General features: G+C 36.1%; 1 protein-coding gene across 3 annotated transcripts; it reads left to right on the top strand.

Moving 5' to 3' along the window:
* The first annotated feature begins 1,717 nt into the window (after positions 1 to 1,717).
* LOC132937412 (transcriptional regulator ovo-like) lies at positions 1,718 to 27,560 on the top strand. Of its 3 annotated transcripts, XM_061004234.1 has the most exons (8): positions 1,754 to 2,849; positions 15,921 to 17,212; positions 17,365 to 17,637; positions 17,712 to 17,966; positions 18,054 to 18,426; positions 18,869 to 18,993; positions 19,088 to 19,246; positions 26,025 to 27,560. In XM_061004234.1, exons 1-8 carry the CDS (start codon positions 2,516 to 2,518, stop codon positions 26,025 to 26,027), a joined length of 2,814 nt encoding a protein of 937 aa, XP_060860217.1. In that variant the 5' UTR covers positions 1,754 to 2,515; the 3' UTR covers positions 26,028 to 27,560. The 3 variants fall into 3 exon arrangements, with proteins under 3 accessions (XP_060860218.1, XP_060860216.1, XP_060860217.1); XM_061004235.1 differs by lacking the exon at positions 26,025 to 27,560 and having other exon boundaries at positions 1,718 to 2,849; positions 17,712 to 17,897; positions 19,088 to 19,258; XM_061004233.1 differs by lacking the exon at positions 26,025 to 27,560 and having other exon boundaries at positions 1,722 to 2,849; positions 19,088 to 19,258.

The following is a 27,560-nucleotide window of genomic DNA, read 5'->3' as shown; positions in this document are numbered from 1 at the left end:
TTATGCAGATGATAATAATAATAATAATAATAATAATAATGCGATATGTGTGGGTCGTTCGGAGATTGCAGCAGTGAGCGTTCGATTTTACAGTTTAGAATGGTGCACGTCGGCGGCGGACATAATATTTGTACGCATACCTACATAAAACAACAAATGGCGAAAAGTAAAACTTATCGTCCGTCGTGTTTTGACATTGACTCTGTGGCGGAGCTCTTGTTTATCCTCGGAGAGGGAGAGAGGGATAGAGTGAGAGAGAGAGAGAGAGAGAGAGAGAGAGAGAGAGAGAGAGAGAGAGAGAGAGAGAGAGAGAGAAAGAGAGAGAGAGTGAGAGAGACAGAAACAGAAAATGAAAAACTATAGAAATAACCTATCTAAAACTACAGGCATATGGTATAATATATATGTATATTGGTATTTATATATATATAATATAATATATACGTGGATAAATGAATACAAAACCGGTCGAACTGATTCGGTCTTCGGAGAGGAGAGTGTATAATAATAATAATAATAATAATAATAATAATAATGATAATATCGTACGTTGTGTGTACACGCTATATACGCACAATATATAATACAATGTAACATAATAATACATAAATATATATAATATACACTATACAGGATGATTCAAAAGTATTTATCCGATTTCAATCATATATTTATTTTTAAAATGCAGTTACAGGTTGGTGTTAAGTCAAAAATGTTCTTAAAATATTCAAGTTGTAATATAGAGTGATACAACTTACAATAAATTAATGTCTCCACTGGCCACTCAGACACATCCTGCACTATTACGGTATTTGTTTGATTTTTCCATCTCGTCACTATAAAATTGACGGCAATTCGCTAATAACGAACGTTTGTAAGAAACGAAATCAGCAAAGAAAATGAAAAAAACTAAAAGAAAATACACTTGACTATATCTTATCTTTACAATATGGTACGTAGGTACCTCTACATACCTACATACATAGGTCCACGATCATTCAGAGCTATTTTGTGGCCTATGATGCAAAACCGAGAGGCGGCCCCTCTTTTGGATACAGTCGACTATTGGGCGAGGGACCCCTGATTATTCGGTCTGCGGGCCTTCAAAATATATCGTTTACCCATGTGACTTGCGATTGCTGCGAGCCATGTCAAATTCGTAATCGGGCGAAGACATGCGAATCACCCTGTATATAATAATATATAAGTACAATTATTATATCGGCAACGGTAGACAAGATGGACTATAGCGGGGTCGTCGTCGTCGTCGTACACGTCGAATACGGTTGTGGCCGCGATGGGTGGGTGGGGTGGGTGAGGGGGGCCGGTCGTCGACGGCGGAGCGGTCATCGGTGGGTCGGTGGGCGGGGATGGGCAAGCAGAGCGTAGTGCGGTAAATACGGTCAAAGGGAGGGTATAACAGGACGGAGACGATAATATAATAATAATATAATATATTATATACCTGTTGCGTGCGCGCGTGCATGTGCGTGTGTGCGTGTGCGCGTGTGTACGAATATCGTGTTCCGTCGAACGGGTTCAACGCTGTGGTACGTACCCCGCGCATGCGCGCCACCGGTTACATCAGACTGGTTTCCCCGCCGCGTTATTATTACTATTATAGTATCTGTCGTTTTTCTCTATTCTTTACAGTACTATTATTATTATTATTATTACTATTCTGTTTCTTCTTTTACCACCACCACCGCCGCCGCCGCCGCCGCCGCCGCAACCGCAGAAACCATGATCTTGGCAGTGGTCCGGACACGGTCTTCTACGTGCCCGCGATCTGTACCGCCACGCCGCCACTCGTCAGCCGCCACAACGGTCACATACACAGCCGACCACCCCCCCACCCGTGGACCATCGCCACGCCCACATCGGTACCGCCGCCGCAACCGCCCGTGAAGTGGAGGGTCTCCGCGCGCCGCCGGCAACGGCTTCGCTGGTTCTCGAGCCAGTTCTTGCTTCTCCGCCGTCGCGTCCGTCAGACGACACGTCCGTCCGACATCCGACGACTGCCGCACCGATTTCACCGACGTACCGTTTGGTCGTCCGTTGCATTATTATTATTATTATTATTATTATTATTAGTACTAACTTTTGATTTTGGTATTTATTTTTTCGGATAATTATTATTATTGTGTAAATTCGCTCGTTGCGTCTTTTTTATTTTTATTTTTTTTTTTTTAGTGCGGTTTTTTTTGTTTTTGTTATTATTTTATACTAACTCTTACAGATTACATTGTATCTGCCGAAGTTGTCGTCAAAAGTGTAATCCTAAAATTTATCATTATGAATCTGTTCCGGTGGTGTACGTGCCGCCGACCCGCTCTTTACGCACCTTACCGGCGCGGCTGACAGTGACACTCGTGGACCCCACACTCACGGACGAAACAGTCGATTTTCTTTGCTGATAAACAATTTTTTTGCGATTTTTTTCGTCTCCATCGTTGAAAGCATATTTGTGTCACCACAGTGACTCCTCTGCCCGTGACCCAGCCACCTCGTCAAAATGCCGAAGATATTCCTCATCAAAAACCGATTGCACCAGCAGCAACAGAAATTGCTGGAAAACCAAAAGGGAAACGCGCACGTTTCCTCCGACCCGCTGGTACAGTCGCTGCAAAACTATCATAACGACCACAATCACCATGACCGGTTACCGTCACCACCGCCGCCGTTCATAAAGCACCACTATCAGCACCATCACCAGCCTGCGCCGCCACCGCCGCCGCCTGTACCGATAAGGCAGCATCTGCCGCCTCCACCACCGCCACCACCGCCGCCAAAGCAGCAGCCGCAGTCCAAAGTTGTCCAAGAGTCGCCGGTGTCGAAAACGCCTCAAGGTAAGGCCCAGTCTGACATATTTTATTATCATCGTCATAATATCATAATAGTAATTATTCGTATACATAAAATAGTGTCTATCGTCGCGATAACAATAATATAATATAATTTTTAATAATATATTAAACTGCAATACGCATTGTATTAGGTGGTATATAAAACGTGATGTATAGGTACGAATGGGGTGCGTATAACACCAGAACAGATTTTTTTCGATACAAATATTTTTGTCTATTATTACTGTATAGTTACGTAATTAATTATTTAATTTAATTATTAAATTAATTTATTAATTGCCGGCGTCAAAACAAATCATATTGTCCAGCGGGAAATTTTTATTATATACCGTTATAGGGACAGATTTATTATTAGTTTTAAAGTATAATTCTACTATATTCTTATGTAAGTTATAATAAATATTTAATAAAACTAAATTTTAAGCTGTTCTGGCACTTATACGCACCTTATATTATATCCATAGCGCAATAATATTGTGATCGGGTTAACGGTGAAGTAGTTTTCCTCCGAACGCACTATTATTATATAGGATTTTTTTATAAAACCTAAATATTTTTTTTTTTTTTACGATGTAATATTATATACCACCCGCACATGAGATATTCGTGTCCAAGCTCGCACGCTCTAGGAACCATATAGTAATCGATCAGACTTAGATGCGGCGGTTGCTTGTGGCACCACGTATATTTATATATTACATTATATTATATACTTGGAATACGTAGTTTATTATGCTACGTACGTCTACGTAAACTGTATACCGTGATCATATTTAACACATTAATATATTGGCTCGCGGCTGGTGCGCACGACCAGCCGCCGTCTGTAGGGAAACTTAAACGCCCGGTACAATATTTTATATTTTGTAATATTATAGGCAGGCATTCAAATTTTATTGGAATAATAATATTATGTAAGTTAGATGCATACCCGCACAAGACCACATTTCAATTATGATGAATTTTTCAACTTATTTATTTATATCGACGATCAATTATTTTTTTCCGGACGTATAACTCACTTATTAATAATTGCCAATTTATTGAACGAAAATGTACGCGCACTATATTATAAGTCAATATAGCCGAAAGAATTCTTCCCAATTATCCAGTCATTATTTCTTTAAATAGAGTTTGTTATTGTCTTATTATAGTTTATATTTATTTGTTTTTAGATAAAAATTCTGTTTTCATCGAATGTAATACAATATACCCTACTTATCTTGAATTTCATTCAATTCATTATGATAATTGATTTACTTTTTGTGACCCGTTCGTATTCTTAGTTCAACATTATCGATTATTGTAGCCTGGTGACGGCCACCGTCGTCGACCTGTCATCAACAGATAATATCGGTAAAACACCTATTACACCTGTATAGGTATTGCAACATTGGCTACCTCGGTTAATTTGTTTCGAATGTTATAATGCATATCCGTTGAATGTGTCTGTTGTCGGCTATTGAGTCATAGAGAATTATGAGGGGTGCCGAATCTCGCCGTGTACGGTAGTCTTGCGATCTTTTGTGTGCCTTGGGACCCGAAATCGATAAATCTGTGTTTGACCCTAGTTTTATTCATGGCAAGTGGTGTTGTACACTTGTTTGTGCATACCTACCTAGTACCTATCTATTTATACCCTTTGTATAGTAGGTGAATAATAGTGGCTGATGGTTCTTATAACCTCAGGTCTCCGCGGGCGTTTATAGACAATTTGCAAAGCGTGGACTGCTCCCGCAGCGAGCGATTACAATGCGAGCCGGTGAGAAAAATTTACAAAAAAAAATAAATATTTGGCAATTCACATGTAATCCTATTTTGGCCACGCCTTGTGTTTATACTCCTTTTGTGTACCAGTGTGGTTCCAAAAATATGACAAGGATTTTTTCCCTTCACATTTGTATAGGTAGGTACACTATGCAAATATAATGATCACCTAACGCCATCGCAACTTGACGCGACAGGAGGCTAAAAGTCAAAACGTGAAATATAATAAGTTAAGTAGGTAACTACATATAACAGTAACTTTTATAATATATTCTATATAAATAAGAAATAATTTTTTTAATTTACCAAAACCAATAATCGATTGTATTTGGTATATTATTTAACCGATATAGTTATTATAAATTATCTTAATGACTTAAAATATTAATGTATGAATATTTTTAATATAGTTTAAATCATTTTAGGATACGATTAGTTTAAAACAGTGAGCCGCAAGACTCATATTTCTTTTTTAAGAATTCTGAAAATATCATAAAAACCATTTCATTACTGTTAAATCATTATCAAATATGATGATGACTTAAAATAACAAATTTTATATTTGTACCTATAAATAAATTACTCACTCAACATGACCTACGAATCAAGATAGATATATGCGAATATATTTTCTAATTTCCTCCTATTTTTGTGAACAGTAATTAAAATATCAAATTTTAAATATTAGTAAAAAATAATACATAATTAATGCTCTAAGAATCTAAAATGAAAATGTAAAATATTTAAATTAAATAATAGTGCCTAAAGCTTTGTGTTAATTTCAATCTTGTTAGTATACAGGCACATACGAAAGAAAATTATTGCGTATAATAATATACATAAGTATATATAATAAGTCTTAAAACGTATATAGTCTAGAAAAAATAAATAGTTATTTTAATATAAAAAAATCTGACAGGCATTAACTTTTTTCGATCGTATTTCTGCCGTCCGAAAATCACTCGTTAGTTTTAGCCAACGCCAACAAAATAATATTCAGGTGTACATTATTATTTTCGGAAACTATAAAAGAAAGTATAACTCAAAATCAGTGATACGCATTCGTGTCATAAAATCGCTACCTATAGCATACAAGTATGGAACGGGATTAAAGCAGATGTTGTTAAGCAAATGACTTACTATTTCCTTCTACAGATGAAAACCTGTTGTTCGATCCCTAGATATAAATATAATATTGTAACGTGTTGTATAGTGTGCCGATATAGACATACATTCTTTGGATATCCCGGTGGTATTATAAAGAATTATTTTTTGACAAAACACGTGTGAAAAACGTGTGAAACAATTCAACCCATATAACTTATTCGAAGAAACGGGAAAAATCGTTTCAAAAAAAAAATAAAACCGTATTACATGCAATTAGCAATAATTTACAGTTTACATCTCACTTGAATATTTTACCAGACAAATGTGATAATGTAAATCGTTCGTTTCCGCATTACAGATGATATTGGTATATTATAATGTGCAGTAAACCTATTTAATTTATCAATGATAAATATTATATAGTCGCCTCGAGAATAATTATTATCATCGCATCGTCGTCGTCATCATCATCATCATCATCATCATTCTCGGGCTTGCGTTGTGTTCTGTTTCTCGTCAACGGAAAAACCGGTTTTCTCACATTCCCGTTACCCCACCGCGGACGGCGCCGTCAATTTGATCACGGGCCCCGATCTCCGCTTTCCGGCACATCATCTCCTCCGCCACGGCATATATATATGATCGGAACTCGCCGAATACGACTTTTCGCGGGGCTTTCGGTTTCCGCGACGGTCCCTGCGGCGACGGGGAGACGACCTAACGGTCGAGAAACGAAAATTACGTCGGAATCAGAATATACTGCTATACCTATAATATGTTTGTAATAAAAAAAATATATATATTGCATACAACTCCCACCGAGAACTCGCGAATGTGCGCGGACGGAAAAATAATGAGAATTAAAAAATAATGTAAAAAAAAAAACCAAATAAAAAACAAGGTCAATTTCGTTTCGCTTCACGGGTCGTCATTACCGCGCGGGTTCAACGTTCTGGAAGACGCTCGGTTGGTCAGCAAACTGGCACAATGCGTTCCGACAATTTGCCCGGGTACACACACACACACATATATATATATATATATACGATAATTACCGACGTCGCGAAGTCGCGGTGGCGTGTCTTTCGGATTTTTTTCCTCCTCCGTCTTCCTTCTATTCGGTTTTTTCGCTCGTTTTACACGCCTTCGTGATTTTTCCCATGGTTTTATATACATGTACAGGTACCTCTCTCCGGCCGCTATACAATATTATATTATTATGTACCCAACTGTACGCGCAGTCGTCCATTGTTCCGCCGTTTTCTTCTGCTGCGGTTTTTCCGTCCTGCGTGCATCGTGATGTACATTATTTTATTCGCACGGAAACCGCTGTTCGGAAACCTCAACTATCTGTACGACAACGATGTTATTATAATACGCCTACGTGTATATACCTGTGGGTACCGCACACCTAAGCGCGAACTCGGTGTTATCGAACTTTGCACCGGGTATGCGGTATACGGACGATTGAGCGCGAAACGTTCTCGAGACCAATCGCGGACCTTTCGGGACTATAATAATAATAATATATATATATTCAACTGCAGTATAGATCATTATGACATTGTCTTAGAAATAATTTTACTGGTTGCGCGCAAGGTCGCAAAATACAATAACAGTGTGTGTGTGTGTGTGCGCGCATACGATTTAGATAACACAAATTGCGTATTGTTTTTTTTTTCTCTCCTCTTGCAAGAACGTCGACGTCGACTTATTCATTATTATGTATTATAGACGAGACGGGGTCTGAATAGGTTGAATCGAAATTAAATTTTACGTAACGGTTTGCCAACCACCTTCACATAACTCGCACTGCGCCGAATACGATATTATAACAGCGTTGTACGTGTGTTGGATTTGGAGGTTTTGTCGTCGTCGCCATATATTATTGTATTATTAATAATTCATGGTCGCGTAAGGCCTTGCTGCCGGGGAATCGAATTCGCGCGGTAGGCATATAGTACACACTTCCGGAAACGCGCGGCGCGGACAAAAGTTGGCGCAACGGTTTCTTCAAGCCTAAAATCGCCGCGAACACCTGCGTTTTATTTATAAACACGGTTATGTGCACGGCCATTGATGGTTTAGGTGTATAATACTGTATAATATTATATAATATTGTGTTATTCCCCAACGGTAATAAATATTTTTTTATCGTCACCATTTACATTATCATCGTCGAAAATCATATGTACTCGTCGAAATTGTTTTTCGAAAAATATCTCATGAATGGCTTTTACAATAAAAACCGTTCCCCTTCGGACCCTTTTTATTACCGCCGCTCACGTATCCCAAATAAGAGAAGATGAAATATTATACACGATATAATCATATTGTTCGGAGGGTGCAACAGCATTCTTTACACTATTCTACTATATACGCGCACTCCCTCACTCTCTCTTTTTCACTCGCTCCCTTTCTCTGCAGTATATATATATATATATATCATTTATTCGAAGGGTGACTACCACTCATAACAGGTGAACACTGCCCATGTTACAGGTGCCCAAAATCAGTGCTTCTATTGTCAGTGGTTCTCATGGCGTTTTCTAAATTGATCAAGGATGAATAGTCGGCGCATATTTTAACGACATCGTATTGTCTCCTTAATAATCCCCTTTTGTATGGCGCACCATAAGTTGTGTTTTGTATCCACCACCATTACACTATACCTATGCATAGAGTGTATGCCATATGTAAATCGCACCATAATTGTCAGTTCACAGACCATGATTTCATATTTCAATTCCATAAACACAGCATCACGAATATATTATAATATAAATAAAAAAACATATAGGTATATTATTGTTAACTTCGTGGAAGGTTAGGAAAAAATATCTTGGTGAAAAAATTATGCATTAATACTCATCAGGTACCTACCTAGAAGTGCAAATAGCTTAACAGAAATGTCTTTGTAATTTTTGGTGAATTTATTTATTTTATTTTACAACTTGATGCGTTATTTTTTAAATATTTTTAACAAGGTTAATTTACTCATTTTAAAATCATAACGTGACACTTTAATGCGTTGACTTCACGATAGTAATATTATTATAATGATACTATCTAAATATCCCGGTTTCGCCCGTGTGCAGTTTTTTCCAGAAATGCCAGTTTAGTACATACGCTATACATGTGTATCTCGGTTTGAGTGTATATCGGTTTTAATGTGCCCCATACAAATCGGCGTCCGTGTACGATAGCAGATAGCTTCGTGAAATATTTCGACCTATAGACGGGCAACCGCAAGTCGTAGATAGGATTTAGTACCTACTTGGTTTTTTTTTAACGTGGTTTAAACTACTTACCCTCTCAACTTTTCTGATATCTTTAAAAACAACCTCTGAGATTTTCGTCAAATTCAATTGGGTAATTTTTGATTAGGTACCTATTTAAGCTACACACATACATTTGATTTTAAGATATAGTTTCTTTAATCGAGGTCATGTGAACCCGACGATTTGATGCATGCTCGTACCTGATCTGCCTGATTAATGGCAACCATACAAAAAAAATGTGTAATTCCACTGTGAATCTCAATATCCTCGTTTCATTTTTAGTACCTCTTTAAACTGTGAATACCGGAAAATTCTTTATTATTGCACATCCAGATCATTAGAGTATAACCACTATTCCAGGTTCATATAATCATATATACGTTTTGTAGTTTTGCGATGAGTGAGTGACTGAGTGGTATTTATAGTTTTTATGTATTATATAGACAATCTTAATAATAAATAAAACAATAATATTGTTGTATGGTGTTATATTTTTATTTTGGTTTTTAATTAAATTTTAATTTCATAAATTTACAATAACTATTTTGTATTATTTTAGAAACTATTGAAACTAACTTGAAGTCTTGAACTAGGTAGTAGTATTTTTTAATTAGGTGCAATATGCAATCTTACCGTGAATTGTATGAAAGATTTCATTTAAAAATATAGTGTACCTATATATTATGTTCTTTAAAAGTTGAAATCTCTCCCGTTAAAATCGACTGTAACGGAAATTGTGAAAAGTGTTGCTGCAATAATTAGGCACAAGCTTTCCTTTCAGCTATAGCTGATAATTATTCATACTAAAACTATTAAACCGTTTAATTGTTTATTTATTTTTTCCAAATTATCGAACGTTCCGAAGCGAAAAACTTATAATTGTAATGACGAGTACGGCTTTCACACGCAAACCGTATGGGCGGTAATGAATAATAAAAAAATAAATGAATAATGAATAACGTATTTTAATCTTGAGCTACAAACGCGTTTATACACTAACGGTTTGTACGTAGATGGCCAATGTATCTACTACCTACCTGTATAATATACGAACACCGAGGTCTTGCACACACCGTTCACCTCGACAAACGGGACATGATCACATCGATCGTTTTGTCGACAAAAGTATAATGTCAGTAAAATAATGCGAGTAATGAGTTCGCCAGAGGGCGTTTTAAGAGACTATTGTCACGGCGTAAACATTTTCATCGACTTTCCATCGACACAGTACTATTTATTATTCACATATTTATATATTTCCCCGCTTCGTGGCGTATTGCAGACAGAGTTAAAAAAAAAAAAAGAAAAATACCTTGTCGGTATATACTCTTGTGGCCAGTGTACCCTAAAATCGGTAAATAATTGTGCCATACAGTACGATTCATACTACAACTGCGCAGGACATCGATACCGCGATTATAATATTTTAAAGTGTGACGGTATTGATAACAATATTACGATACAACCTGCATGATAATAATAATAATAATAGATTATGGGTGACAGAATTAATCGTCAAGTGCGCCTACTAAACCCGCATCCGTCCTGTACAACAGTACAAGACGTGCTGCGGCAGGTATTATAATATAGTTGTACGATAATGATTATCGTCGCACCGCAATAATTATTATAATCGTCGTCGGATATCCGACCGGGCGATTTTGGCGAAAATCGCATAGCAAAAAAAAAATCGATTATACAACCGTATAATAATAATAATAATAATAATGTTATGACTGACGTTGTAAAATGATTGACCGCACTTGCGCGCGAATATACACGGGAAACGAGCTTGCCCCACCACCACCGGAACGATCACTGCCGTGTCGGCGATGTGGCGAAAAAACGATGGCGGCTCCGGAGGAGCGGCGAGCGAGGAGAAGTATAGCGTGTACCGCCGACGAACCGTACACAGCCACAGACGCAGCTCACACGACGTATATAAAATACGTTCTGAATATCACTGTTATAGCCGGCGGATTTCTTTTGTTTCCCCGTCCCGCCACCGTACATTATACATTTATTTATCTGTTTTTTTTTTTTTTATATACATATAAAACGCTGTCCGTCGATCTCTATAATGTATATATATATATATATATAATAGGTTCTGCGGCCGTTAGCCGACGGTCTACTGTATATAATAATATTATAGTGGCATCGGTTCGTAATGAACCTGAAACGAGTTTTACCTTGAAGTCTATCGAGGTGTGCCGGACAAAAACCTGACTGTACACGACTATTATACATAGATATATGTATCGAGAGAGAGAGAGAGAGAGAGAGAGAGACCTCCGGACCGACCAATGCCACGACGACGACGTTATAATTCATATTACTATTTTTATTTTTTATGTATACCGTCGCGTTCATTTGACTGCCTCGTCGGACGTGCGTCACAATACAATAATAGTTTTAATATCGGGCCCCAATCACCGAAATCACAACATTGCGTAAACCGCAGTTATGAGACAGCGCCCCCTTCGTCGTGTCGCGACAAGTAGGTGCACGGCGGCAACACGCGTCGATGGTCGATATTTGGTCCTCGGCATTTTCGCGGGAAAGCGGTTTTCAAGCTGCGGCACCGACGAAGGACCATGTACCTATACGCGGAGAAAATATAATATAGAAAATAAATATTCGTAACGAAACACGGCGCAAGTTCGGGCAAAAAAACGATCGATAAACGTCGCGCGACGTCTACACTGCGATGACAGTAATAATAATAATAATAATAATAATATATGGACATGACACGACATGATGGCGACCGGTGCGGAGCGGCGGCGTCTCGAGGACAGACCGGAGAGCGTTTATATATAATATAATATTATATGTTATTATGCACTTAGAGACGCGTTATATCATATACCTCTCTCTACCTATAGACGGTTACGTTTTTTCTCAAAAAAATAATAATAGTAATAATCGTTATAAATAACAGAATCCTTTATCCGGTTATAATATGCGTCCGTTGTTGCGGCCGAGGCCGTCGCCGTTCGGTGTCCTTTGGCGCGCCCGCCCACCCTGCCACCCGCCCATTGCCGCCGCGGCCGTACCGCTAGCGGTTATATTCGTCTATACGTATAGGTAGGTAGGTAGGTAGGTAGGTAGGTACTTATGTTATATATTATTGTGTGTATATAATATTATGCTGCCGCAGACAGGACAATGGCACTGAAAATTTACGGCCGAAAACTATTTATAATAATATGAATAATAATATAAAATGTTTTATATTTTATTTATGACGCGTTTCGTATTATTCCACGTTATAAAAAAATCGCATGTTGCTCACGGGAAAAAATAAACCACAGTATTTGTCTATATTTCAATAGACGAGTTTTTAATGTTTTTATACATTATAGCGGTACACCACATAGGTTTTTATAATGCGCGCATTCGCTCTCGGCGGATATAACGGGTGGCGTCTAAATAGATATACACACATCACCTACCTACGTGTTGCGAGGTCTTATAATAATTTTCCTGCGTCTCTGATCGTCGTACAAAGTTCGTTTGTCCGAGGAGGATCATAGCCAACCGCGTCATGGTGATATGTGTACAAAACATTTTCTCGGATCGAAGAAAAATACACGAAAACATATTCATTTGAGCAGTTCCAAGTCGCGTTACTTACAAGATTTGCAGACATCGGCACCAGTGTTTAATTTTTTTGGAGGGGGGTGGGCTCCTAAAAAAATTACTTCTAAGCCATAAATACATAACACACTTTAAAATTTTTGTGTAAGTTAAAAGAGAAGTCTGTTGTCTGATGGAGAGGTCTGGGTGAGGACGAGGCCCCTGCCCCCCCCCCCCTGGATCCGCCACTGAAAATGGGCACATTACTGCAGTTAGTGTATAATGTGCATCGCACCCATATGTATCGTGATTATGTAATTCGACGCAATAGACAAATATCACACACCGAAAACGGCGATCGACGTTATCATTTTCTACTTTGGTATTTACCAGCGACCCATAAAAAAACACACACGACTGATTGTCTATATAGGTACGCGTCGCGCCTACGGCATCGTCCGGCTCGTCGTTTTGTCGCCCGGCCATATTATATATTATACTCGTACACAATATTATGTACATCACAATACGTAGTGTGTGTGTGTGTGTGTGTGTGTGTGTGTGTGTGTGTGTGTGTGTGTGTGTGTGACGGCGACGAGTACCGTTATAATACGCGGCCGCTCGTCGTGCCCGGCGGAAGAGAAGAAGAGTGTGTCGTTCGCCATTATGATTTCGTAGTACAATAATAATAACGCAATGCATAATGCGTGTACGGTTTTTTTTTTTTTTTTTTGTTTTTTATTTTACCCTCTCTCGCAGAACGTGTCCGTCCCACGCCGGCCAAAAAACAAAAACGTAATATATATTTTACAAAATGAATATACACAATCGCGACGACATACCTATAACGCCACAGACGTAGTATACCTACGCGCGACTTACGGTGACTATTGCAATAATAATATTAAAATATTTAACATTATAACATTATACGGGCGAGTAACACCCACATTCATTTACTATTCCGTATCCGTCGTCGCGTGGAATATACCGTACCTACGGTGTCGGCCAAAATCCGTCCAAGGTCGGTATTTAAAAAAAAAAAAATAAATATTTTTCGGGGTTCTCGACTGCGGGATAGCAGCGCCGTCGCGTGCAAGCAACGTATATTAACATTAAATCGTTGAATAATATACGCACACGTGTCCCGTAAAACGTATGTACCTAATAATAGGTATAGGTACGAAATATTCGCACTCAAGTCACGTAGGTATATATCGTCGATTGTGTCGTCCCGATTGGCGGCGGTGGCTGGCGTACGGTGGTGGTGGTGGTGGTTTGATTTCGTATAGTGATAAAATTTAAATTACACGCGTGTACGTTATATACATTCACACACACACACACATATATATTTATAGCTAGGCACCGTCTCTCTGCAGCAGCGCGCACGCCGCCGTATGAGTATGATATTTTGTCCTTGGGAGATTTTAACGACCGACCATTATGTTGTAGCTGGCGCAGACGTGAACTTTGCCTTGAACTTGGTTAATGATTTGAAATTCAGCAAGTATTTCGCACGGTTATACCTATACACATATATATAATAGCGTCATGTATTGTGTACGCGTATATTATTATGATCGTATACACACACACGCGCGCGCGTTTACACACACAAACTCGCTCTCTTACACACACACACACACACTCACACACAAAAGTACGTGTACACGTTTCGATGGTGTATGAAATAAAAAATAAAACAAGTTTTGCCAGTCACGCTCTAAGATTTGTTCACACAAGCCACGCGCATCGTCGGCGGCATTGATTCGGATACACATAAAGGTAGTCGTGAAAAAGTGGCGAACTGCAGCCGGTGCGATGCCTGCCGTATACCTGCCTGTATATTATTATAATATTGTTGTAAACGTAACGAAATTCAATGGCCGCGAAAATCTGATTTAATTGGTTACCGCTGAAAATTGTACGCTTTTTGCTGTTTCTGGTGTGTTGAATTGAAATAAAAAAATAAAAAAAAAACACGACCGTCACCATTACGGTGAATAATCTCCGAGGTAAATGTTGCGGGTCGGACACAGCTATATTATTAATATATATATATATATATATATATATAATTATTGTATTATAGTGTTTTATGTGCAGGCAACGGCCGAGTGCAACGACATTGATCGTTACGGTCGGCCGCGGTGGCTGGTTGGACGGTTTTTTCCGTTTACCTTCCGTACCCAATACTTTACACCGGAACGGCGTTTATATAGATATAAACTTGTACGTCGGTACTCGTAGATGACCCAGAATACTTCATTATACTATAGAGTTTTCTCGTGAAACGCGTCCAAGTCGAACGACGCCGATTCGAATCGATGTATTATAATATAATATTATTATTGTTTTCATAGGCATTTGGTATACCCATCATAATATCATATTACCTGTACATTTGAGAGTTTCGATATTGAAATACTGCGTTGTGAACGCAGCCTTATTTCTTGACAATCCGGTTAGAACCGTTCGTCCGGTACTCGTGACGCGGCCAAACCCGGTCCCGACTATCATATACTATCGAATATTATTATATTATACAGTGTGTTTATTTTATACTGCACGTGCTACTTACATCGTGGCTCGTCTCTGTGCAGAGACTGACGCGGTTTATCATGAAAGTTCAAAAGACTGATGAAAAACTTAAGTTTCGATATGGAAACTGCGGCATATTTCAATGTAAACATGATGATCATATTGTATGCGTAATGACGTGGTTTAAAATACCACAAACGTTTTTTTCAACAACACATTTTTTACCCTATTGTCAAACGCATGGATTGGTATCTGTGACCATTAAACGTAATGAGTTGGGGTGACGACTGTTGAACAGTAATAAAACTCGGCCTTGTACGTCGCGCGTTGTTCCTTTTATTTGTCCCGTTTTGTTTGTGCTGTCTGACTACACAAAGACTTCTGGTCAAATACTGTTACAACGGCGATGTGAATTATGGTTTTATTGTAGTCAACAAGGGGTTCGTCGGTAACCCTTTTATAACTAACATGCGCGGCGGTTGTTTATTTTGGGGCAACCACGACCTTGTTGCTGTGTCGGTGCGGCATATAACAATTATCCTTGGACTGGAGACAAACAACAGTCTGGCAGTGGGTTAAAGGGTTTAGGGCGTCGCGCGTTACGTATATGTTTGCTATGTTTAAAAAGGGATATCGAATATGACACGGTATACAGGTGTTTGTAACAATAGACCAACCATACGAATGACAATCGGTTTAATTTTGGTTAGGCAAACTGTACCGTGTAGTGCTCTATTGTACGTTTATACTAATTTTTATTTTTGTATTACAGAGAAAAATGTCGCCAAGAAAGATCTACTGCAGGACGATGATGAAGAGGTCGACCGAGTTAATGGTTTGGAGCGAGAATCACGAAATAGAGCAGAGTCTCCAAACCCCCGAGTTAGTCCGACGGTGTCTATTGAGGCTCCTACGTCGATAATATGTCCGCCGTCACCTGACTGGAACCCACCGCCCAAAAGGCGATTCATATCCACGTCAGATGGCGATAATATACCATACGGTAGTAAAGATAGCTTGCAGGTAACTCATCGACAATGTGAACCACCCTCTATCAAAGTCGAAGAGGAAGCTGTGACTAGCCCGGAGGTTGAACCAAAATTGCCACCACCACCACCACCACCAGCAGCACCAGCAGCACCAAAATGTCACCAGGTGTCCGTCATACAAAGAACACCAGCAGCCGTCAAATCACCACCCGTCTGTCCGAAAAGACCATTAACACAGTCTCCAAGCACTGTCGTGGAACCCGAACAAGACGCACCTATCGATTATCATGTGCCTAAAAAGGAAGCAGATTTGGACTTGGACATTGTTCGAGCCATCAAGAATAAATTTACTATTACGTTACGAGGACAGTTGGTTTCAGCACCAAATGGTATTATCACTGCCGCTGCAGGTCGTGGAAGAAGCAGTGGTGGTCAACAAGGGGGAGGCGGTGGAGGAGGTACAAACGGTGGCAGTACCAACTCTAGTTCAAACCGCGGCTCGTCATTGCATTCGTACACACTTGGTGGCGGCGGAGGTGGTGGTCCCGCTGGCCTCTTGGGCAGTGGTGGCGGGGGAGGTGGCATGGCCCCAGGTGGTGGCGGCATGAACCCCGGCGGCAACGGCAAGCATTTCGGTGGACCAAATAGTCCTGTGTCGCTGCCGCCCTTCCACGAGAGCCTCATAAAATCGGGTGGCAATTGCTATTCCGCCCAATACAACAATCAATATCATTTGATGATGACCGATCAATTATGTTTCAATAACAACGACACGGGTCAAAATCCTGTCGCTGGTGGTGGTGGTCCTTTCTCCATTGGATTGGAAGGTCCACCGAAACAATATTCAATGTTACAAAATGCCTCGTCGCTAGGCATAGACATCAAAGAGGACGATTGCGAAGATCTATCAAGCTACGTAAAGGAAACTAACGGTTTCGACACGTTGATGGCTGATTCTGAAAATGGCACATCCAACGATCCTCTGCAGTTCACTGCTACTCTTACTTTCGCGGGTCCCACGGACCCCGACTTCTTGGACAGCCTTAATGACGCTGCTGAATTGTTCTTCAAAGAGGTAAATTTATATAAATATACAATTTTTTTTTGATTTTTAAATGACATAATTGCGTACAACCGTATTTGCAATGCATTATGATTAATAATATTAAAAGTGCATTAATGCACATGATAATTATCAGTATTTTAATATTATTTATTTTTGTTCAGCCCCAAGAGTGCATTCCTCCTTCACTCGTCGAACAACCTCTACATATGTTCAATGAACATAGAAACGGGTTTCCCGAATCACAATCAGAGAAGCGCAATTATCTACAGCAGGTGAACAACAACAATAACGGACAGCCAGTAGCATGCAGAAATAACTATGGAAGTTATGATATATCAAAAGACAGATTATCACAAAGTAGTTTCGAGGACTCCAATCAACAACTGCAACAGTTACAAATACAAGTGCAATTACAACAACCACAAAACGTAGACGTAAGCATACCATAGTCCAACTTCCACAACCACTTGCAATGTATCTAAATCGTTTCAACCTTTTATTGTTTTAGGCTTGTGGACAGATGATGTTGTCTCCGGGTTTATCGTCGCTAGAGATGGACTCAAACACCAGCATGTCGGCTCCGTCACCTGCTAGCGTTAGTATGGATGGTACGATGTCCTCACTAACGCCACCGCCTCAAAATGGCAAAGATTCCAGTAACTCCGCTTTGGATGTCAGAGTACTGCAACATAGGGTGAGAAAGACCACCCCACCTATAGGGAAACCAAAATATTCTTCTTTCTCCAGTAAATCGATGGCAAAAGTACATATTGTTCTTTGATATATTTCTTTATTCCCTAAAATCACCCAGGACCCATTGTGTGTACTCATCCTCAATTATCATTTACAGCTCGGTCTTCCTAATGACTTGCCATTCGAGTTTGTCAACGGTGGCCATGGCATCAAGAATCCATTAGCCAATCACGATACTCTACCACCACCGCCGCCATCAATGCTAATTAGAACACCAGAACCAGAGAGGAGCAATACTTTAGTAGCTCCCGCAACTATCGTATCAGTAAATTCTACTCCCGAACCAGTCGAAACAACCAAAAACGGTTCAAAGTTCTGTTGCAACCTGTGTTCCAAGACGTTCAACCTACAACGTTTGTTAAACAGACACATGAAATGTCACAGTGACGTCAAACGATACCTATGTACGTTCTGCGGAAAGGGTTTCAATGACACGTTTGACTTGAAACGACACACTAGAACACACACTGGTACGTACATTGTGTATTTAAAATATGTAATCAATAACGAGTCTAGGATTTATGATAGGGTTGAATATTATTTTTAATTGAAAAATAAATAAAGATGGTTAGTTTAATTTTTTGAACAAAAAACAATTTACTTATAAAGTTATATTTTATAACTTTAAATTAATAATATTTTACAATTTTATATCTAGACTATAATTTTAAATTGATGATAATATTATTTGTAATATCAGATTTTAGCCAGTAGCCACCTAGAGATTTATGTGACTTTTTTTGAAGGGTAATTACTTTGTAAAAAATGCATACAGATTTAAATTTATTTATTTTTGTTATGCAAACAAAATCAATAAACATTCAGATATTTAAAAATCTGTTAAACTCGTTTAGTTTTGCAAATAAAATCAACAATAACCACGTGAATTAATAAGTTTTATTCTATCAACAGGTGTCCGGCCTTACAAGTGTAATCTCTGTGAGAAATCGTTCACCCAACGCTGTTCACTCGAATCTCACTGCTTGAAAGTGCACGGCGTGCATCATCAGTATGCATACAAAGAGAGAAGAACAAAGGTACGTACATTATTGGCACAGCTGTCATAATAATATTACATAATTATACATTTATAATATTTACGGTATTTAACGTATATGGTTTTCATTATAGATGTACGTTTGCGAAGAATGTGGACACACCACCAATGAACCCGAAGTGCACTACATTCATCTCAAAGAGAAACACCCGTACAGTCCGGCGCTGCTCAAGTTCTATGACAAGAGACACTTCAAGTTCACAAACTCAAACTTTGCCAACATGTTGCTTCAAGTACGCACCTAATATTGGGCTGATTGCAATCATATTGCTAGACTGACCAAAATGTTAATCTATTTTAACAAATATTTTTAAGTACTTACACTACGTAGAACTTAATTTTTTTTAAATAACAATTAATTTATGCTGTATCGTTGTCGTTTAATTTTCTAAAAAAAAAGATTATAGGAAATAATTTTGAGTAGAAATACGACAAAATATCCCCGCTTAAATATCTCTTACCGTTTTGTAACGTCTCAATTGAAAAATCTTTTTGTATTACAATTTAAAACCCATTTTACCGATTTGACTCTTTATAGTATTTTAAGTTTTGAAGTAAGCCTTTAGTTATTATTATAGTTGGCCAATATCTAATGTATGGTTCTTAGCACAGAAATCTTTGAAAATCCGCACTAATTTTATGTCAGGGTCTCTGTAGGTACTTTTTTCGATTTTAGCTCTGCTTGATGGATATGGGTTTTCGTTGATAAACCTATGAACATTTATTAAATGTATTTAATTTAAAATACAAATTAAATAATAATAACAATACTAGAAGTACTACTTGTACAACTAATACTGTCCTTTATTATACAATAATAACATATTTTATAACGATTCAAATCCGTAATAAATTATGTTATTATTGTTAAACTATACCTTTTTAAATATTATAAATATAAAGATAAATGTTTATAGGAACATTTTGGTTATCTTTAACACCAAATCCACAAGACTGTTATAATCGAATACTATTGTACCAGTAGATACTGAGATACTTGTTAGTTGTTATTACTCATTTTTAAAACATTCAATCTAATCTTTAATATTTTATATTTTTCCTGAAAATTTGTTTTGAAGAAGAAAAATACTGGCCTAAAGTTTAGCCTGACTAAATTTTTTATGTGAATTATATTGATCGGTATAAACGTAGTTTCTTCGATGTTCAAATAGCATTAAAAATATTTCTTTAGCAAGAAATAGAACATCTAATAGTTAATTGTTCGGCGTATTTCAATCATACATGTGGGAGAATTAAATTGTATTTGAAAGATTTGTTCTTAAATTTAATCCGTACCAATTTATATAAAACAATTAAATTAATTTCAAAAATATTTTTAAATTAATTGTAGAGGTTTTTAAGCGAATTCTATAAATAATAATTATTAATTAATGGTCGTTGCAATCACTTCGCATTAACATTTGTATGCTTTGCGGTATTTTTAAGCAGTGCAAAACACGTAGACAGTAGTGTAATAAATTATCAGAAAAATTACTAACCAACTATTCATTATCTCATAAAAATGTATAACATAAGTGCATGGGCGGATATTCGGTTACATCGTGGATGGCTTAAAATGTATAGTTAACATGAAACCATTGATAAGCTTCAATTCATTGGACTTTATTAGTGGAATTAACTAATTCTAGTGGTCTTAGCCCTCTGTCTCCACATGCTTCCCAATATCCGCCGATTATAAGGTGATGGTAATTTGGTGGTGTAGATCTATGTAAATGATCTACTGGGGTTGAAATATAAACTAACGAGCCCAATTCCATACATCTATGGACAAGAGTTCATAGATAAAATAGTTAATTTTCTCAAAATAAGATGAATATGATTTCAGCATCAGTAAGGATTATTCCTATCATTCAGTCGTAAACCATAACTTTTATAACGACTCTACAAAGTTGTTGTATACCTACTCTTATTATGAGATACTATATTATGCAAAAAACGTAACTATGTTAGAGGAATGGTTGGGTACCCAAAATATCCGATAAATTCAAACAAATTTAAGCACCATTTCTCCGGGTCCGGATCTAAAAATCTAAAATTGTGATAGGACGGGCTACATTTTTTTTTTATCAGAAATACGAATAAGAATACAATTTCCGTACCGATTTATGATATAATGTATATAATTGGTGATACATTTGGTGTATAGTTCATGTGTAATTACAATTGTATGACAAGACCTATTAAGTATTTATTATATACTTAATAATATATGACACGTACAAAAGAGGGCAAAGCCCCTTGGCCCGACCTGGATCCGCGCCTGTTTCTATCCAATTTCTATCTAATTTATTTCTTCACATAGAAACCTTCGACAAAGTACACGTACCTACTTTATATAACTATTAAAACGAGTGCAAAATATTCTTGTATTTTAATAACATAATTTTCTTTCTAAATAACGTTTGTTTTTTACTACAAAATCTTAAAAATAGCGTGTAGTTACCGATTGTAGCATTGTTGTATTGAAATTAGGGCACCCACATACATATCCGGAAACCTTTTGGTCGGACCTCAACCTACTTTTCCACCGATCTTATTCTAGTACCGATCACGCATTACGAAAAATGGGTCAACTCGTAAAATAGACTATCAATTAAATATTTAAATGGTTTGGTTTACGCACTGTGGTATTCATCATTTTTTTTTTTTGGTCCCCACTGACTATATCTAACTGAAGAAGTCATACACTCATACTCTCTTGCATGAAAATATTATCACATATTATTCAATAATATACCTAATATTATAAGTTTGTATTATATTACAGTGACATCTTCTCGTTGTAGTATTAAGTTAAAGCATCGGTCAGGTCAGGTATATCTGTCCATCGAGCTTTAGGATCTTCATGCAAAAATTCAACTCACCCCATTTAAACTATTACATCAAATTGCATACGCCTCTTGTTATAAATTACATAATTTTTCATTTGCAAAACGTCGTTGTGATCAAACTGATTATCACTTATACAGTTATACCTATTATGTGCTCTGACAAAATAAAATGTTCTATAAAGCCCAGGAAATGTGTTGAAAAATGTAAATCCATGAAAACATTTAGTACTTAGGCTCTTAAAACTATAGTAGGTATCTACAACATACATCCATATTATACTCAAATATTCAATTTATGTTCTAAGTAATTTCCGTATTATATTCTGAATATTATATTTTACGCATCCACTTGGACATTTTCGGTGGTAGTATACTTGTTGGATCATCGAGAGCGTGATTAAAATTTACAAATTTCTGTAGAATATTCGTCAATTTCACTAAGAGTGCTTGGAGGAAAAGAGTTCAAATCGTTATATTTTGCTATTATAACAGAGTTTCGGTAAACCGTAATGGCATCATTTGTGCGTATAAGTCTTATTATTCGGATTAGTAGGCGGACATTCGTTCCATCTGTGATTTTTATAATTTATTATTATTCAAAGAGATTTATTTTATTTATTCATACAGCATTTCAAAGAGATAGGTTAACTTAATATGGACAGAGATATTAGTATCGGTGATATTTTGATTTTAAAAAACGTGATGGAACTATTAGGTGGGTACCACTCACGTCCAGTCCTTTTAAATATTTATCGGAAGTGTGTTGAAAGTTGTTTGAATGAAAGTGTAATATATGTAAGTCAGGCTCGATACGTCGTTCAGTCGTTGATATTGTTGTTTTCTAATAGAAATGTTGATATTATATTATAATATAACATTGTGTTGTTGGGATTTTGTAAATAATCATTACTTTACTGTTAAATGTAGTTTTAATTTTAGATTTAAGTAGTATTTATTAGACACACTCACACATGCGCACTCACATATTTATAAATAATATACACTTTTACTATGTATATTGTGCTTAGTTTGTAATGTTAGCTTTAAGTAATTATGTTAGGTACAAAGGTGAAACGGATCAATATAGTGATTTGTATTATTATTTATTAACAGTAATTATTATGATCGTAATTATCATAATTCTACTACAACGGGCGATTTAGGCAATTGTTATTTTTTAAATATTTTTTTTTTTTTTACTTTTATAATCAACGACAGTTGTAATACAGTACTACATCTATCCGAACGTCGGCTTTTCAAAATTTCGTATGTTTCGAATGAATATTATTTTTTTCCGCGAAGTATTTCGGATATTATTTCGATGTATTGGACTGCAGTACGGTCTGTGGTTGTCGCATTATAATATAGTAGAATCTAATGTATCGAAAGGTCGACTGTATTACGCTGAATGCACATATTATTATATATTAACAAATTGTGTACATAAACTTACTGTAAAGCAATAATAATTTAGATATACCTAGACTATTACAGTTGTTTTAATTTCTGATGGTGGAATTCCTAGTTACACAAATTTCATTATAAACGAAACGAAGCCTGTATATAGATATTATAAAAAAAAAATATACCAAAAGTCTTCTAAAATATCGTCTTGATGACCGCGGTGTTGAGCATAAAAATGCTGATGCGATGCTGAAAGGTGACGGGCAGGTACCAACGGGGCTCGTAAAATCATATAGATTATAACTATCGAGGACCTCGAAAGGCCACATCCCAAAGAGTTTATAACCTGCGAAGGACCAATTAAACATCGATGTACAGGTCTAACGATTAACGGCACTGCTTGTGGTATATGGGCTCTCATTAGACAATAATATATGTTATGATATAAATAGCGTGTAAATAAAATTATATATAGTTGTTTTTTAAAAATATATTGACGAATAGGATTGTGTATAGTAATATTATGTAGTATTTAAAATAAATCACTTTCGGGTCGGGTAGTGATATCCTAAAGCATTTTTTTTACCTCAGTGGATGGAAATAAATTATTTATATATCATGTTAAAATATACGATAGTTATTTAAGCACGATTAAAGTCTAAAAAGTATAAAAAAATTTAAAAAAAAAAAATTGGGAAAGGAATTCAATATTTTTTTTTCTTTAGTATTAGATACTTAAGTATATTATTATATATTTATATGTAATACTATAAACATAAGCCTGTGATACATTTAAACTTATTCTTATACACGTCCTAACTGTATTAATTGTATTATTATTATTATTATGATTATTATTATTTTATTATTATTATTATTATTATTATTATCATTAAATTATTATTATTATTATTATTATTATTATTATTATTACTGTCTTAACATTAAGTAAACAATATTATTTAGTTTGTAGGACATTTTTACATTTTTACGTTGTACTTTTTAAGTTATTTTAATAATATACATTTTTATAAAAATATATACATTTATACATTATTAATATTATTATTATTTTTTTTATCAACTATCAAACAAAGTTCTATATAGAAGTTAACGTAATGTTATTACTCTTCTTATAAACTATAATCATGGAAAATTACCACTGCAAATATATTGTGGAGTTATCCTCAACCTCAAAACTTAGGCCTAAGAATATTTGTTCATAATATGTTAACAAAAATCGAGGGTCAACAAAGTGTATGTACCTACCCAAAAGGTTAAGTTATATACTAGAACTTGGACAGTAATTTTATAATAGTGTATTATAATCGACAGTAAAATAGACAGGATGTGTGGTACCTATATGATTAAGATTTATTTATTTTTAAATTTCAACTACAAACAATGTTAACAAAAAACGCTATTGTGATTGGCTGATCAGATATTATTTGTTTTGAAATATTGTGTGGTTTTTATCCCTCGTACACTGTATCACAATCTTTATTGATGGGATGAACTTGTGATGTTAATGTTAAACAGACTACGGCTACGTTTTAATATTAGTTATATTTTAAATATTTATTTATAATTGGATATCAAATACATCATTATAACACCAAAAAAAAAATGTTATTATACCTACACATTTTTCTTTATGCTGTCGATGGTTTAGTTAAATACTTATATTATATAATATTATAATAGAACATTTCTATAGGTAATATAATTAGCATTAATATATTTTTTATATCTATATGTAATTAATACATAATACAAAGTATGAAGGTGCATAAAAAATACATGGTTCCTTAAGTAAAATAAGAACTTTAGATGTGGTAAAAGTGAATTGTTGATTGGTGATCATTGTTGTTGGTATTAAACTAGTGTTTATATTTTTTTCCACTGAGAAAAAAATGAATAAATACATGTAGGACATACTAAAGACTTATAGTACTGTCTTAAATAATATAATATAAGAAGATAAATAATCGTAGTACGTATGATTGTATTGCATTGTTTAATTCTTTGTGTAGTCTGTTCCGTTTTGTCACGATAAGTGGATAGCAAAAACCTTTTCGGCTGTGTGATGTAATATGAAAACTTTTGAAGAATAAACATCTCTTTAGGGTATGTTCGATTATTGATCTTAAATGTTGATGGTGTTGTATGTTTTGTCCATGAACACATTTTGTGGGTAGAAGAAACGTTAAAGACCAAGAGTGTCATAATAATAATATGTACAATACCTACAATTCTGCTTTTGTTAGGAAATCTGACACACTCTCTACTTTATAGAAGTAATTTTAGTGCGACTTGTGTGAAACTATAGGAAATAAAAGTTTATATACCTATATGGACTGCAAGAGTAAAGTAGTTTCCAAACTTTTGTTGCGTAATATGGGCATAGTGAAAAGATAAAAAAAATTTAAAAATTATTGCATATTGGTAATTCGCTGTAACACGACACCCACACCCACCCCCACCCACCAACAATTGATAACTACACAGTTAGATTTTCACGAAAAAAAAACGAAGTAGGTCATATATTATAACAATCCATACCCACACACAGATAGTGACGGCGAATGATTCTACAACAATATTATATCCTTACTAATAATATATAACAATATGATGTTCCTATGGGCTAAATATATTCCTTATAACATAATACCTACTTGTACGCTTGATATTGAAATCGCTGTAAAAATGAAATGAAATTAACATATTTTTTTTTTTGTTTGTTTCCTTACAGTGATGACTGATTCTACTATTCCCTTTAATATAACGGCACAGAACACTGTGCACACAGAAGAGCCACACACCATGGACATCGCCTGCCCAGAGTTGTGGCTGCCCTCGAATCCTCCCCTCCCCACCAGCTGACCACTCGGCGGCTAAAATCGCGTTACTCGCCATGGATACACAATGTAGTCGGTATAATGTTTGCCCGGGATCCGATGTTTGATGTCATCTGCCGTTCAGATGTTGCAGAAACACGTCCGCCGCCGCGAATCGCGAAAACGTTTCCGGCCATATATAATATAATATATTATTACTGCGGGTATTATATTATTATAACCAGACGGACAGTGTGTGGTATATGTAGGTATCTCTATACCTATATACCCACAACCGCGGTATAGACCATAAATATTTAAGACGGCGGCACATGCGCAAAGTGCTCGGAGCTGAAAATGGTTCGCTCCGTGAAACCAGCTCATGCCAAGGCCATATATGGTGTATTATGGTCCTCATTCAGGAGAACAATGGACTGTCATAATGTCGACGGTTTGACATGTTGAAATTAAACGATTTTTTTTCTAAAAAATAATCGCACAAAATTTAAAATGTAATATTATCTAGATACCTAATGTGTAAAATATGTATATTATTGCAAATAGACTGTGTATAATTGTATATACTTAAAATTATAAATTTTTCAAATATATATTAATGTGTATGTATTATTATAACAGGTACCTAACCAATTGTTTTTTTATTTTTTATTTGTTTGGTTGTAAATATTATGAGTGGCGTGTCCAGGAATTTTCAAAGGGTGGGGGGATGTTTTATGTAGTAACCAGGGTTGGGATAACCGAAAAAACAACTAGTAGATATTGTAGGTACAAGTACACTAGTCGACTGTGGTTATGTAATATTTTATCTAAAGCTTTCCACACGCATTCGATGATAATCGCAGCCGTAAAAGACAAAAAAGGGGCCCATCAAAATCAGCAGCTAAAAAAAGTTTAAAAATAAAACCAAATACATAATACGATAAATGATGAGCCAGCGCGTCCGTGACTCGTGTAGTAGTCGGTCTATTTTACTGAATCTATATTTAATTTTAAAATTAGACAATATTAAAAAAAGGTTTATTAAAACTTCGATTAAAAAATGGGTCAAAACTCAAAAAGTCCAAAAGTCCAGAAGCACATTGATCTAAAAAAATCTCTAAATAATATGGAAAATAAAATGTTTAATTTCAGTTCTCTGAATCATGAAACACATTTTAAGCTTACTCTGCAATCTTTTAAACATATTATAAGAAATATGCAAATGCCACAAAATCCCAACCCTGGTAAAAATACATATAAATTAATATAATTGTGGTGCTAGAACCAAAGACACAAATAAAGGGATTTATGGGACAATTGGGTGGGATATAACCCCTAACTTCACCCCCTAGACACGCTACTGCATATTATATAAGATATAAGCTATAAGATATCGTATACGTATTATATAATATGAATAAATAATATAGTTTATATTATATTATATCCTA

The sequence above is a fragment of the Metopolophium dirhodum genome, chromosome 1 (genome assembly GCF_019925205.1).
Source record: "Metopolophium dirhodum isolate CAU chromosome 1, ASM1992520v1, whole genome shotgun sequence".
Classification (NCBI taxonomy): Eukaryota; Metazoa; Arthropoda; class Insecta; order Hemiptera; family Aphididae; genus Metopolophium; species Metopolophium dirhodum.
This window is presented reverse-complemented; position numbering and strand designations above follow the sequence as displayed.